At 37.2% G+C, this 17,281-nt stretch overlaps 1 protein-coding gene across 1 annotated transcript in view; it reads left to right on the forward strand.

Moving 5' to 3' along the window:
- LOC138698983 (uncharacterized) overlaps nt 1-17,281 on the forward strand; it is a 546,464-nt gene that overhangs the window by 427,598 nt on the left and 101,585 nt on the right. The window contains exons 6-7 of the mRNA XM_069825170.1: nt 508-636; nt 13,985-14,041. Coding sequence (XP_069681271.1) covers nt 508-636; nt 13,985-14,041 — 186 coding nt within the window. The remainder of the gene's footprint in view (nt 1-507; nt 637-13,984; nt 14,042-17,281) is intronic.

Here is a 17,281-nt window from a genome sequence, read left to right on the forward strand (position 1 = left end):
ATTTCCTTAATTTAGGTTTTGCTTTAAAACTGCGGGATACATAGTTACCTTGATGTCCGCACTATAGATGTCCCGGTACCTAAAATATAAAACCATTTGTTTTGATGTATACGTTTGTACCTGAAACACTGTATAATTCTATTTTCTCAGTAATAACAGTTTTATTTCAATATGTATGTAATGTGAAGTTTAATGACATTTACATTCTCTGATTTCTCAAACCAGGCTGATCTAGGCCTCCATTCCGTTCTTCATCCATCTGATCCTTTTCTTTCTGAACAATAATATTGCAATGTTAAACATGTTTCTAATATAAAAGTGTTTAGTTCTTATTAGTGCAGAATTTATGACATCCACTCCATTACAGGCTGTTACTTGGCGATTCTAAGACGCACATAAATTGCAGAACGTTTTTAATAGTGTAACATAGAAAGTACTTTCGATAGACGAGAGACCTGAAATTGTGCGTTATTAAGGTTTTCGTATGGGGGTAATTTTATGTTGCAGGTGGGAACTCCAGATAGCGTGGCGGAGAGCATGCTTCCATCTATCGTCGACCCCAGGGACTACGACCGTCTTCGATTTATGCAAATGAACGGAGGCACGGGTAACAGCTTTGAAGAGACCATCCACAGGGTAAGTCGAGATGCCCATTAAACGTAGCCAACTCATATTTTAGCAGACTTGGGCGCCCTAGTGGTTGCTTTGGAATAAATTGTACTAGCGACGTTAAGAAACTATATTACAAGGTTGCCAGTTCTAGAGTCAGTCAAATTTTTTCCTTCTCCGTCACTTTCTTCTGTTTCTTTATCACTTCTTCCTTCATATCCATCACTTTCATAATTTTAGTGTTCATCATTATAATTATCCCTCTTCTTCTTTGACGTTCCTGTCATTTCTTCCATTTGTATATACAGAGCGTTCGCCTACGGTTGGGGCCGGAAAGCGGCATGTACTGATACGCCGCTTTGTGCGCGCAGTTGTTGAGACACGCTCGACAATCAAGGATATCAAGGTCGACAAGTTCACAGTGCAGTTTCTTGACACAGTTGCATAAATATTCAGCATGTGTGTAATAGTACATTATGCAACGAACTTATAATGATAATAATTAAGAAGCGAGTATGGATGTTTATGAAACGAGCGCAAGCGAGTTTCATAATTTTCATACGAGCTTCTTAATTACCATTATAGGCGAGTTTCATACGACTTTTTATGCTCGACCATATTTCTAACTTGAAATTACAGTATTCAGATGTATACATTTTATTTGTATCTGACAAGATCGGAAGTGACCTTGTTCTAGGTCGTGAATTGTGAGATGTGCGCAGACGCGAAAGTATTGATTTTTTCCTAGGAACAATAATGTCATTGACCTTGTGTAATCCCGTTAAACTTGGTATAACTTTGATTATTGAATTCGACATTGAAAAACGAGATGACAAATTGAATTTATTTGAATATTATTTACAATTAACGCTAATTATTATAGTAACAGAACATAACCTTCTGCGACAGTACTGGATTTCCAGCCTCCGTGACTTTTCGCTAATTCTCTTTCGATTGCATATCCGAGAATAATCGGTACTTGCGGTTTTATAACGGTACAAAGCTGACTCGTTATTGGCTGAACACCTGTAAGCTGAGTTGTCATTGGCTGAAAACACCTGAACTTTAATGAGTAGGTGTACTTTAATGACATGCATTAAAGGACTGCTACCAGGTGTATAATTACTACATTTCGGCATGGTCGAGCATAAAATTTGTCAACAATGCAAAACGCAAAATTCACGCTTGAACAAAGAGTTTTTATGTATGATGCATTTGTGAAAACAGAGTCATGTAGAGAGGTGCGTAGGCAATTTGAAGTGAAATATCCGGGTGCTCCAATTCAGGGTAGAGAAACTGTTAGACGTCTTGTTAACAAATTAAGGACAACAGGGTCGATAAATGCTACAATTCCTAAGCGAAAACGAAGAGTATTGACGGGAGAAAAAATTGATGAAATCAGCATTTACACGCTCTCCTAATAAATTCCTAAGACGTGTTTCACAGGAAGTTAGTGTTTCAAAAACCTCAGTCTTTACTGCTGCTAAACTTTTAAAATTAAAACTCTACAGAGTATGGTATAGAAAGCGGAAGCTTACGGATAGAATATTCCCGCAAGCGACACCGCAGGCAGGCCGCTTTCCTGGCCCCACCCGTAGGCGAACGCTCTGTACATCACTTCTTCCTCTATCTTCATCACATGCATCATCTTCGTTTCTTTAATATTTTCATATATTATTTCGTCCTCTGTTTTCATCATTTCCATCATCTTTGTTTCTTCCATCTTTTCACATCACTTTTTCTCCATCTTCATCACTTCGATTCTTTAATTTTTTCTATATCACTTCGTTCTCCATTTGTATCACTTCCTTATCTGCCTTTCTTTAATTTTTTTTCTGTATCACTTCGTCCTCTATTTTCATTAGTTCCATCATGTTCGTTTCTTCTATCTTTTTATATCATAAATTAATTCAACTTCAAAACCTTCATAGAAGTCTGAAATAGCACGACTTAATTTTTTTTCATTTTTGTATACGGGGTTGAAGTGAAATAACCTTGCAGATTGAAAGGGATGATTGGTTACACTTAAATCGATATAAAACCTATATTACGTTTTGTGATTAAATGCACGGTTAATTAGAAAATTCAGTTGGAAGTTTCAGCAGTCCAGCAACATCGCCGCTAACACACTTCTCGTGATACAGATGTAAGAGAGCAACGAACTTGATAACTCGATGTGTCTCGCTAAATAAGCTGTTCTCTGGCGCTGTTTTGTAACCAACTCGCAGCGTGCAGAGACTTGAATTTAGAGGTTTTTAAAATTAAATTTACACGAAAACTGTCCACAATATTGAAATACGCCACAGGGATAGATTATTCTTTATTAGTTTTTCTATCGATATGGACAAAAATCATGATCCTACTCGCAATAGTTACCGAATAAGAGGTTGTTAAACATTGGACAAAAAACATTTTTTCTAAAAAAGAACTTTCCAGCAATATGATACAGTTTTTTGTTACATACAACATGAGTAGGGATCGAATTTTTATGTAATTACATATTATATTCCTTTCAACCTAACCGTATATAAATAACAAATCTTTGCGAATCTTGTAATTACCATTAATATATTAAAATTTGATACTACATATTTTTACATATTTACCCCACATTACATATTATGGCTTGGTATTACATAAATCTACATATTTATGGGCTTTATTCATTTCTACTTCTCAAAAAGGAAAAAAAAAATCTACTGGGGAAGTTTACAATTTGAAATACACAGATTTAAAAAGCATTTTTACCTACCCAAGAAAGGATATATTTCGGGACGAAACATAACGTCCTTAGTTCCAGGAAGTAATAGAGGCACTCACCCCATTCCGCCCACTGTAAATATAAGTGAACAAAATGCAACCTTTCTCATACAACTACCTTGTATTGTAAAAATCACTCAGAAAATAGCGTTGCCTTCATGCGGTGGAGTGGGATGAGAGCGGCATGATTTGCCTCGAACTATAATTGTTCTGCACACGTCTTAACAAGCCGTTCCCATGCAATTTGCAACCTTATCCACCCTGTTCCTAATCCTTCCAGGGAAAACCCATGTCAAGTCTGACATGAGCCGCAATAAAATAGCCGAATTTTGAAAATCAGCTGGAGTAAAGGAACAAACTGGAAAAATGTTGAAAGATTTAAATAAATAGATTTTCAGGTTATTGCTTGACCTCTTTACTTTAAATTTAGTAGACCTATACCGAAATGCGATTTTCTGAGGAATTATAAAGTATGGTTCTCGACTGGAATAATCCTACTCTTCTGAATGAGACAGGAATGCCACTTTTCAAACAACACTTTGTAAATGCCTATAGTTTAAGGTTTTAGTAGGTACTTCGTTTCTTACAGGGAGCAGCTAAAATGCATGTGTGCCACATCTCCTCTTATTTCCTCCTAATCCAGTAAGCGAAACAGTGCTTGTAGTACTGTTGTGTCATTCATTTCACTCAGTTCTCAGTTATACTTACAGTATAAAGTACAAGTGAGTTTATCTACTGCTTTTAACTAACTAAAATGGCCCCTTATATTATTCAATCCTAACGACAAAAATAAAATCATGGATTGCGATGGACGAAGCTTTCACCACAGATGGAAAAATAGTAATGTGTCAAGTGTGCGGTAAAAAAAGTCGGGTGCTCTATGAAATCACAACTGAAGAGTCTTGCCTGTCTTATACCTGTCAGATATTTATATTAAATATTTTCATGATTTTACATATTCTGGTATATATTCAGCTTATTTTTCTTACATAAATATGTACATATTTCACACCTTGATATTACATAAAAATCCGGTCCCTAAACATGAGCTATTTACTCTGAAAATCTGTAATGCTATTTCACTTACATCCTGTATACCAGGTATGCTCATTCTCTGACTCCCGATTACGTTCTGTAATCACAACCTTCGAATATAGAGCGTGCTGTTCCTCATTCGAAGCTCGACGGATGACTGCGGAAGGCAGTTCAAGTACTTAGTAACGTACAAACAGTGCGGGACAATGACACAGTCAAAACCTTCTGTAAGCAAACGATCATTCTGTACATTGTGGGAGTAAGACTATTTTTATTGTATGTTCGGTGAAAACAAAATGTGTTTACTACGTTGTAAGGTACTGTCAGGAATATTACTGAGCAACATAAAACGACATTATAGGCTCTGCCATCCAGAACATGCCGAAGTGACAGGAAAGCTGTTTTCTGTAATATGTATTCATATACCAACGTTATTATCATTATTATTATTATTATTATTATTATTATTATTATTATTATTATTATTATTATTATTATTATTATTATTGTAGTGGTGGCGATTTTATTCCAGCAGAAGTAAATGTTTTGATAAAATAATTTTTCAGGGGTGCAACGTGCACTACAGTTTCAAGAATTGAAAGCACTTCATGAAAGGCCAAACATTGAAGAGAGTCTAACAATTCAGAGTCTATGTTTAGGAGCAAGTTATGTAGTGTGTTGGGAATTAGCTAAGGCACTAAAACCCTTCACGGATGGTGAACTTGTAAAGAGATGTATGATGCCTAAAACAAAATATAGTTAATTATATCTCTGTACTGGAACAGTTCAAATGTGAATTCGCAGAACATAGGTTTAGTGATATCAATCTTTTTATTAATCCTTTCATAGTAAATTTAGTACAATCCGGTGAGAACTGATGGTGCAGTTCTAAGACGAGTTAATTGATTTACAAAGCAACGTAGAATTCGCAACTAAATGCTGAGAATATGACTTCACAACCATAGAATTATTTTAAAAATAAAAGAAAAAAAACTAAATATCCCAAGATGAGTTTATTCGCTGCCACTATATTACTAGCTACCTTCGCCTCGACATAATTATGTTTGCGAACAATTCTGTGGTGTTCGGGTAAAGGGGTATAAGTCATTTTTTTGTCCAGGTCGAATTTTGTTCCCCAGATGAACACAGAAGTTAAATTTCACAAGTGGGTGTGCAAAAATCAAATAATACAATCAGTTGATGTGTTTTATTTGTGTAGAAAATTATTTGTAATAATGGTTCCAAGTTTAATTCTCATTTATCTCCGAACTCATTTTTATGACTTATCTCCCTTTACCCAAACACCACAGAATTATTTTCGAAAATGAAGATTGCTAAATCCAAACATGAAATAGATTTCCGATTACTTGCAGAAAAGAATGCACATGTTGAATAGACTGCAATTGTGGTGGAATATGGAAATAACATTATCAATGATATAATAATATCATACTTACTTACTTACAAATGTTCCTAATTATGTCAGGTGAAGAATACAATGCGTGCAGTTCTGTGTTGTGTAACTTTCTCCATTCTCCTGTAACTTCATCCCGCTTAGCCCCAAATATTTTCCTAAGCACCTTATTCTCAAACACCCTTAACCTATGTTCCTCTCTCAGAGTGAGAGTCCAAGTTTCACAGCCATATAGAAGAACCGGTAATATAACTGTTTTATAAATTCTAACTTTCAGATTTATAATAATATCATAACTATATTAAATATAAAAATTATGTAATAACTGAATATTACGGTATATATAGTCTTTCCTTTTTCAAATTCAATTTATTATCCGTATTTGTAAGAGTGTAAGAACTATGTCACGGGCGGTACAGCAATGTACAATGCAATGTAGTTGCGGAGCCCAGTCCGTACACTGTGTGTGTTATGTAGTGCAGCATCATCCGTGTAATCGGAGCTTTTACAATTTTGAGCATACCTGCTGTATACTTTGATAGAAAAATTACAGCAAAATATTGATGTTTTGAACCTAAGTGATTTGCCCATTTCCCCCTATTACTTCTTTACAGTTCCTTCACTTCGATCTCAACAAACTTCAGAGTATGTGCCCGAGATAGGATCCCACTCTTTCAGTCGACCGTCGCATTTTTGTCGACGTAATCGGCGCAGTGTGTGATTCAGCCATCCCGTCCGCCGTCCGAATCCCAGCTGACCAGTCTAACGCCGGCTGCCAGGTTCCCGTTTGCAATGATTTAGCGCGCCGGGCATAAATATGCAGCTTATTGGCTTATTTTTTATAGCGTTGTCAATTTGGTATTCTCTTTCAACATACGCCGCGTCCCTTTACAAAAGCTACTGCAAAGAGATGTTTCCAAGAGTGAGAGGGAAGGTTTTGCGATGGCAAAAGAGAGAGAATTCCGACTGTGATCCTGTTTTACGCCGTACTGGATATTCCTGCGATAGATGGCTTCGAAATGCGTAAGGAAAATCTTTTTGTGCGAGATCGTGCGTATTTGCTTGTTTTCCGCACAGAACCAATTCGCGGTAAGTGTGAAATACCACATTCAGTATTCCCAACGTAACACACATAACAATTTCCCTCTTCTTACCGCTTAAGCGCGACATTCATTTTACTGCTTTAGGCTTTTAACATATTATTTTTAGAGACGTTTAACATAGTAATAATTATAAATTGGAAACTTACCACTGCAATTTCACCTAAATTGCAATGTTAATTATTGTTTTTAAATATTTGCAAAAATTAAGTAAAGTCTACTACTCCACGAAACTTATTGCATTCCTGATACAAGTAACATTAAGGAAGCCGTGAAAAAATCAACAAGATTCCAGATGCCGATGTTATTACTGCAATATGTTATATAAATAATATTGTTAAAATATTAAGATGAAAAATAAATCATTACATAACCTTACCGTTTGTTTTAAGTTCGCATTTATAGACTGTGGGGGGGGGGGGGAAGACAGACGTATATCACGGCCTGCTGGAGTATGGTAAACACAGAAAACATTTTATAGCAACAATGTTGAAGAAAGATATTTTGGTTTTCCGAAGTTGCCGTCTTAAACAGAAACCAACATGGACATTTCATTGCAACTAATTAGAAATTCGTCTTTCAGGTATGTAATAAATGATCTTCGCACAAAATACTGTACGATACACGAGCGGTATGTTTGTTTTCATGTTCTCGGAAATTAAAAAAGCTCAACTACGTTTCGCTTTTTCAATCTTTTCCTCGAACATGAAAACGTCAACATACCGCTCTTGTAACGTACATTACTATTTCGTGTCACGCTGTTAGTACAGTGGATAGAACACGCGGTTTTCACGCCAAAGAACCGGTTTCGAGTCATATGGACGCTGAAATATGCAGTTAACCAAGGTTGTAACGCATAAGTTCATGGAGGAGAACTACTTCAATGTCCATCTCTCTGTAAATTGCCATAAAGACGCTCTCTGTTATTTCAACAAGCATATACGACAAAGACATACAGTGAGTGTACGAAGTCTTCATACACCAAAATAGTTAACTAAATAGACTTACATGCGGAGTTTAATTACATAGTAAAACGACAATTATTTTTTCCTATGTACAGAAGTGACAAAAAAAACTGGACCGACGGAATAATCAAAGTCCCCAAAATGAGCCATTGCGCATGCCACGCCCGCATTCACAAGATAGCGAGTAATCTACTGAAATTGTTGTAGTTTCGACTGCTGACGTAGCCGATTTCGAAAGCCATTAGAAAATAAGCTGGTAAAATTCATGTTCTGGGAATAATAATTTAATTAAGTACTAAAATATCGCTGCAATCGAAAAGTATTGGTAATAAATTTGATTAAGGAACAAAAAAAAAAAAGTTTCCTTCCCAGGCAGGATTCGAACCACGAAAGTCTTAGTTACCAGTCTATCGTGCTGACACTGTGAACAAGGCTCTGAAATCAGCTACAAGGGTCGGGCCGATTTTTTGTCACTACTTTATACCTAATAATATAACTAACAGATTTATATGCAAATGATTATTTGAAGGGTGTAATTGATGTTTTGTTATTTGAAGTGTTGTGTCAGTGAAGTGTGTTTGTGTCAGTGAAGTTCTATAGTTTATAGTGGTAGAGCAAAGTATTTGAGCAATGAAATGTTTTTGAAGTGTTAGTGAAATCAGGATAGAATCAGTGAAATGTGTCGTAGTGCCAGTGCAGTGAGTGAGTTGTCAGCGAAATGAGTGTAGCGCTGTAAGGCACTTGTGCAGGTATGAACATGCTATACACGTGGCTTGTAGTTCGCCGTAATGTCCATATTTCTGCTTCATACAATTCCACACTCCACATAAAGCATTTCAGTTATCTCTTCCTTAGTTCTTTTCCCAGATGTTTGCAGAAGATATTTCATTTTCTATTAAAATCCATATGTTTGTATATTTTTTTTAGTTGTGGAGAACTCGTTCTCAAAATTTGTCCCAGTATGTTTGTTACACCCTGTATACACATTTTGATTTCTCGCTCGTTAAGTTACCTAACAGTAATAAAAATATGTAGCAATGTATTTACAAGAAGAGAGTGAGAAATATGAGGGCAGATGGCTAAAAATTATGAGAATTAAGATATTGAGTAGGTGGCGGTGGTGAAGAAGAAGAAACCGTGAAATCCTAGATTCATAATGATCCCAAACTACGTAGCTACTTGAGAAGCCGCTCAAGCCTGGAGGAATAGTGAAGTGTAGGTATGAAGAACGAGACTACGGGGCATCGTTTGAGTTTTGATGCATGGGCTGGCAGCCTCCCTCACGGATTGAGAAACTGCATGCAAAGTGGCTCGGAGAGTGATGGGTCTTCAGAGGATCGTATTCGAGCCACACGGTGATAACGCTCCCCGAGGCAGTCAAGAATTATTTACTTCTGCTTCTTCAAAACAGTTCACTTATCTGTCCCCTCTGGCTGCGCCGCTACGAGGCTTGCTGAGAACACGAGTTCTGTCGTTGGGACAACAGCAGCTGGAACAGGCCTTCTACTCAATCTAAATATATAGATATTAAAAGGATGATGATTATCATTACTACGAAGGAAATGAAGACAGTCTGATTACAATACATAATATGTATGATAGCATTACCTCAAGACGACAAAATTTCTTCGACAGCACAACTACAATACGTCGAGAGTATGACGACAAAAATTCGTCGGCAGTAGAACTAAAATACATCGAGAATAAAACAACAAAATTACGTCGACAAAATAACTACAATACGTCGAGAGTATGACGACAAAATTTCGTCGACAGTACAGTTACAATACAATGTGGAGAGTATAACGACAAAAATATGTCGACAGTATAACTAAAATACGTCGAGAATATGACAACAAAAATACGCCGGCAGTACAACTAAAATACGTCGACAATATAACTACAATACGTCGAGAATATGACAACAAAAATACGCCGGCAGTACAACTAAAATACGTCGACAATATAACTACAATACGTCGAGAATATGACAACAAAAATACGCCGGCAGTACAACTAAAATACGTCGACAATATAACTACAATACGTCCAGAATATGACAACAAAAATACGCCGGCAGTACAACTAAAATACGTCGACAATATAACTACAATACGTCGAGAATATGACAACAAAAATACGCCGGCAGTACAACGAAAATACGTCGACAATATAACTACAATACGTCGAGAATATGACAACAAAAATACGCCGGCAGTACAACTAAAATACGTCGACAATATAACTACAATACGTCGAGAATATAACGACAAAATACGTCGGCAGTACAACTAAAATACATCGAGAATAAACCGACAAAAATAAGTCGACAATATAACTACAATACCTCAAGAATATGACCACAAAATACGTCAACAGTACAACTACAATACGTCGAGAATATGACGACAAAATACGTCTACAGTACAACTACAGTACGTCGAGAATATGGCGACAAAATACGTCGACAGTACATCTGCAGTACATCGAGAATATGACAATAAAATACGTCGACATTACAGCTAAAATACGTCGAGAATATGACTACAAACATACGTCGACAGTACAACTAAAATACGTGAAGAATATGACGTCAAAAATACGTCGACAGTATAACTACAATACGTCGAGAATATGACTACAAAATACGTCAACAGTACAACTACAATACGTCGAGAATATGACGACAAAATACGTCGACAGTACAACTAAAATACGTCGAGAATATAACGTCAAAAATACGTCGACAGTATAACTACAATACGTCGAGAATATGACGACAAAATACGTCGACAGTACAACTACAATACGTCGAGAATATGTCCACAATATACGTCGACAGTATAACTACAATACGTCGAGAATATGACCACAAAATACGTCGACAGTACAACTAAAATACGTCGAGGATGTGACGTCAAAAATACGTCGACAGTACAACTAAAATACGTCGAGAATATGACGACAAAATACGTCGAGAATATGACGACAAAATACGTCGAGAATATGACTACAAAATACGTCGAGAATATGACGACAAAATACGTCGACAGTACAACTACAATACGTCGAGAATATGACAAAATACGTCGACAGTACAACTACAATACGTCGAGAATATTATGACGACAAAAATATGTCGACAGTACAAGTACAATACGTCGACAGCATCATTACAAAAGTACGTCGACATATAACTACAATACACCTTACAAGGATTGTTAACGCTTATTTGATATTGCGTACTTCACCGATTCTTCCACCCACAGATGATACGTTCGGCGGATGTTTTCGCTCTGCACAGTACAGACGCGCTCTCTGGGAGCCTGTTGCGCGTAATACGGCGACGTTCGCACGTAGTTGAGGATTTTTAGAGAAGTCAGTTTTCAACAGCCCTATCCCCGGCGTGTCAGCAGTTTACAACTCTTTCGGGCCCCGGATAACGATTTAATACTCTGAATTTTTATGTCTTCCAGTTTATCATGTCTGTCCCAACTTGTGACGCAGAACTAAGACCAACCCCCCCCCCACCCAACTCACACTGCCTCGATTTACTCTGGAAAACCAGTTACATTTATACTGTGTTAGGGTGGGAATCCATTTGGCTTTCATACTTGGATCTCGTTCAAAATTTGTAATTAGTGTTCTTAGGAGAAGAATGAAATATTTACCCGTGAAAGTAATTATATCAAAATGCGTTTTAAAAAATTCAGCACGATTCCTTGGAAGCTTTGGACATTGTTCGTGTCCATAAAAAGTTCAGAGTTTGCTAAAGTCGTCCACAGTATGTAATGGACGTGATATTCAAAGAAATATGGCATAGTAATGAAACAGATACCGTTAATTTAGAGGCCGGATGTTTGGCAAAATGCCTTTTTTTATTGGGTGGAAGTAAATCATTATTTGCATAGATATAAATATATAAATGTGATTTGGAGTAAGTCAAAGTGATAAGGCCAATTTCTTTTGCCTAGTTTGCCTTTTTAAGGTGTTCCTTACTAATAAATGCCTTTCTTGTCATTTAAAGCAATATTTCTTGTTTATTTGCAATTTTCTAGGTAACTGCCTAGATCATATATACCCCAGATAGATCGGCCTTATAGGCTTTGACGTTAACAACTTTTGTCAGGTTTACTACGCTGCCATCTAGTTGTTACATAAGGAGTCATGAATTGCATTAGCGACTGTACTGCCGTCTCGTGTTCGTTTACGGCGGACAGGTGGCGATCCTGGCGCATTTTCTCTTCAAAGTGCTGCCGATTTTAATATTGCGATAACCTATTTGTTACATATATGATCTAGTATAACTGTAATGTAATGTGTATGAAATTTAAATATTTGAAACAATGACTAACTTTACTAACAATAGTAAATAAAAGTAATTTATTTCGGTGCTTAATCTGCTAATAATCGTCCTTTAATACTATTGGTGTAATATGAGTAATGATCGACAATCCACAGTTACAAATATATTGTCACGTTTTCACGATACAAAGAATCAGCTCTATAATTTTAAATATTAAGCCCGTTCTCATAGAAGTTGTCACGTAGCATTTTCAATTGTTTGCTTTCATATTTTTAAATCTTACTGTTACAATTTTGTGCTACACGTGTTTCTTATTGTAGGAGAAAGAAATTTGAGTGAGGAACAGTCAGTTATTGTCGGGTGACAGAATGTATAAGATCGGTTAGCTAGAATGCCTAAATTCAGTAAACCATTGCAAGGTAAACTTCATGCTTACGTTAATTAATTTGGTGCCCATGTGTTTCCAAACGATGGAACAATTTTGTTATGTAAGGTTGTGAAAAGACAGTTAATCACGAAAAAAGTAGGCTATTTCATAAGTCAACACGTGTCACGAAGTTTGTACCTATCTGTCTTTCTGTATATCCTATCTATCTATCTATCTATCTATCTATCTATCTATCTATCTATCTATCTATCTATCTATCTATCTATCTATCTATCTATCTATCTGTCTGTCTATGTATCTATCTGTCTATCTATCTATCTATCTATCTATCTATCTATCTATCTATCTATCTATCTATCTATCTATCTATCTATCTATCTATCTATCTATCTATCTATCTATCTATCTATCCATCTATCTTTCCATCTATCTATCTATCTTTCCATCTATCTATCTATCTATCTATCTATCTATCTATCTATCTATCTATCTATCTATCTATCTATCTATCTATCTATCTATCTATCTATCTATCTATCTATCTATCTATCTATCTATCTATCTATCCATCTATCTATCTATCTATCTATCTATCCATCTATCTATCTTTCCATCTATCTATCTATCTATCTATCTATCTATCTATCTATCTATCTATCTATCTATCTATTTTTTATTTTATTCGGTTATTTTACGACGCTGTATCAACAGCTATCTATCTATCTATCTATCTATCTATCTATCTATCTATCTATCTATCTATCTATCTATCTATCTATCTATCTAGCTGTCTGTCTGTCTATCTATCTATCTATCTATCTATCTATCTATCTATCTATCTATCTATCTATCTATCCTATCTGTCTGTCTGACTATCTAAGTATGTATCCATCTGTTTGTGTATCTAGTCAACTCTAACTTATTTTATTGTATTGTATGTGTAAATATGTTAGTGTATGTATTTATGTATGTAAGCCAATACATGTATATACAGTATGTATTTAATTTATTGTATTTATGTGTTTATCTTATGTGTTGGCTATGCATTCTACGTATTGTATATGTATGTATGTATGTACGTACGTATGTATGGTGGTGATGGTGACTGGGCAAGATAATAAACGACTTGGTGTAATTGACTCTCCCCATTTCAAAGATGCAGTACGGCACCACGTCAGTTGTTTCCTTGCTCGCGGAATTGTTTTCCTCCCATTGTACCGGGTGACGTCTGAATCGCGCCGTGTCGTGCGTCGGGGATCGTTTGTCAAAGGTGGGCGTGCCCGTTTGGAGCGCAAATTTATGGGCCCGGCCGTGACGGATCCCTCGCCGCGCTATCTAATCTGCTCCAGTGTAATTAAAGAGGAGGTGAAACGCTGCTAACCTATCATTGATTTGTTTGTGTTGCAGCTGAAGGTGCAGGAGGTCCTCAAGAAGAGGGAGAGGTTCCACAAGGAGCATGAGGAGGTAGGCTTAATCATTTCTAATCTATCTTGCTTGATTTTTGTGCCTCTAAGGAGTTGGTTGCTTAGTTGGCCTTCCTTCGGTATTTGTCGTCCTCTTTACACGATTTTTCACATTTTTTTAGGTCTTCACTACCGTCTTCCATCCCTTAGTGACTACATTATTTCCTCATACATTACTGTAAGACAGTCTGGCCCTATAGACAGAGACTAAATCACAGCTGTAAGTTTTTCTTCGTCTTCTCCCTTTAGGATGTACTGGGTGTTCATTTCAAAGTGTGTCATGACGTCACTGTTGTTGAGTCACCGATTTGAAGCGAGTTTCAGCTTATATGTCAGAGAAGTTGCCTATTATTCAAGGCGTTCTTCAATCTGAACTTGAGAACGTGTACGGTATAACTTGAACGTCGTAGCAACAGATGGCGGTCTGTACGGTCTGTGTGCTACCATAACCTCTTTCGAACTGTGTTTTGCGCTGGCAAGTCGTACGCAGGGTATTTGTTATCATCGGTTGCGTAAGGTAACATTCCACAACACAAATCAAATGCTCTGTGTCCATGTTGACCGTCGACAATACGTAAGTAATCGTCTTAACCCTCTCCCCATATCCCGACAGTACGTATTTCCAAACAGTTCACATTCCTGCCGCTACCGGCGTTAGCGTACGTATCGGTACGCACTCTTCAGAATGAACGCCGTAATTGCTAGGCAACTTCTCTCGCATTTAGGTAATACGCCTCTGCGGAAGTGTAGGAAGATTGAATTCTCTAGGCTCATCGGCTAGCCACATGACGGCATACAGCGAGCCATGACACACTTTGAACTGAACACCCAGTATTTGAGTGTAAAATTTCGCTCTCTAATGATAAAAGACTACTGGGTGTTCAGTTCAAAGTGTGTCATGGCTTGCTGTATGCCGTCATGTGGCTAGCCGATGAGCCTAGAGAATTCAATCTTCCTACATTTCCGCAGAGGTGTATCACCTATGTGTCATAGAAGTTGCATAGCAAGTACGGCGATCATTCTGAAGAGTACTTACTGATATGTACGGTAACGCCTGTAGTGGCAGGAATGTTAACTGTTTGGAAACATGTACTGAGGTAGGTTTTTTTCTTACTGTCAGGATATGGGGAGAGGGTTAAGACGATTACTTACGTATTTGTTGACATTAACGTCGACGGTCAACATGGACACGGAGCATTTGAGTTGTGTTGTGGAATGTTACCGTACGCAACCGATGATAACAAATATCCTGCATACGACTTGCCGGCGCAAAACACAGTTCGAAAGAGATTATGGTAGCACACAGACCGTACAGACCGCCATCTGTTGCTACGATGTTCAAGTTATACCGTACACGTTCTCAAGTTCAGATTGAAGAACGCCTTGAATAATAGGCAACTTCTCTGACATATAAGCTGAAACTCGCTTCAAATCGGTGACTCAACAACAGTGACGTCATGACACACTTTGAAATGAACACCCAGTAGACGCAGTAGAATCCCATTCCGTACACAAATCGTCAATTAGTTTTCATCCAACAAACATCGTTTATTTATACTCTATTTTATTTCAAGCAGTACAGTTCGGTGGCTCCTTTGAACACCCACTTACAGATTTATGACTTCCTACGCAAACACCTCTGACAATTCCATCCTGTCCCCTAGTCCCAACATTGCACAGTTGTGACAATCCTGATGACCTTCGAAATTATGCAGTGAAACTAACGGGATTTTTGGAATTCGGAAAAGATGCGGTAACTCTGCCTCCACGTGGATTTGACGGGCACCTGTCAATTCTTCTGAACGAGGGTTGTGATTGGTTACTAACAAGAGAAGACAAGATTTCCTTCACAGTAGGGAAGACATTTATTTATGACAACCAATTAGTAGGGGGCAGTAGAAAGTCTGTCGGCAAAGTCCTTTCTATTAAAACTGCACTCCATGAAAAAATAGAGTATACACATAAACATCTCAGTCATAGTATAGGTTAAATGTCATTAAATTGGTATATATAACGAGAATATTGTACGAAATGGATATATAAAAATCTGAAATTTATCTTTTAAAAAGGTGGAAAAATTCAAATACCTGGGAGCAACAGTAACAAATATAACTGATACTCGGGAGGAAATTAAACACAGAATAAATATGGGAAATGCGTGTTATTATTCGGTTGAGAAGCTTTTATCTCCAGTCTGCTGTCAAAAAATCTGAAAGTTAGAATTTATAAAACAATTATATCACCGGTTGTTCTTTATAGTTGTGAAACTTGGACTCTCACTTTGAGAGACGAACATAGGTTAAGGGTGTTTGAGAATAAGGTGCTTAGGAAAATATTTGGGGCTAAGAGGGATGAAGTTACAGGAGAATGGAGAAAGTTTCACAACGCAGAACTGCACGCATTCTATTTTTCACCTGACGTAATTAGGAACATTAAATCCAGACGTTTGAGATGGGCAGGACATGTAGCACGTATGGGCGAATCCAGAAATGCATATAGAGTGTTAGTTGGGAGGCCGGAGGGAAAAGGACCTTTGGGGATGCCGAGACGTAGATGGGAATATAATATTAAAATGGATTTGAGGGAGGTGGGTTATGATGATACAGACTGAATTAATCTTGCTCAGGATAGGGACCAATGGCGGGCTTATGCGAGGGCGGCAATGAACCTCCGGGTTCCTTAAAAGCCAGTAAGTATATATATATATATATATTTATTTATTTATTTATTTATTTATTTATGTTCTGTATGGTTGTGAAACTTGGACTCTCACTTTGAGAGACGAACAGAGGTTAAGGGTGTTTGAGAATAAGGTGATTACAATTAGGAAATTATTTGGGGCTAAGAGGGGTGAAGTTACAGGAGAATGGAGAAAGTTAGACAACCTACAACTGCACTCATTGTATTTCTCACCGAACATAATTAGGAGCATTAAATCCAGACGTTTGAGATGGGCAGGGCATGTAGTACGTATGGGCGAATCCAGAAATGCATATAGATTGTTAGTTGGGAGGCCGGAGGGAAAAAGACCTCTGGGAAGCCCGAGACGTAGATGGGAGGATAAAATTAAAATGTATTTGAGGGAGGTGGGTTATGATTATAGAGACTGGATTAATCTTGCTCAGGATAGAGACCAATGGCGGGCTTATGCGAGGGCGGCAATGAACCTGCGGGTTCCTTAAAAGCCAGTAAGTAAGTTATATATATATATATATATATATATATATATATATATATATAT

The sequence above is a fragment of the Periplaneta americana genome, chromosome 4 (assembly GCF_040183065.1).
Source record: "Periplaneta americana isolate PAMFEO1 chromosome 4, P.americana_PAMFEO1_priV1, whole genome shotgun sequence".
Taxonomy (NCBI): Eukaryota; Metazoa; Arthropoda; class Insecta; order Blattodea; family Blattidae; genus Periplaneta; species Periplaneta americana.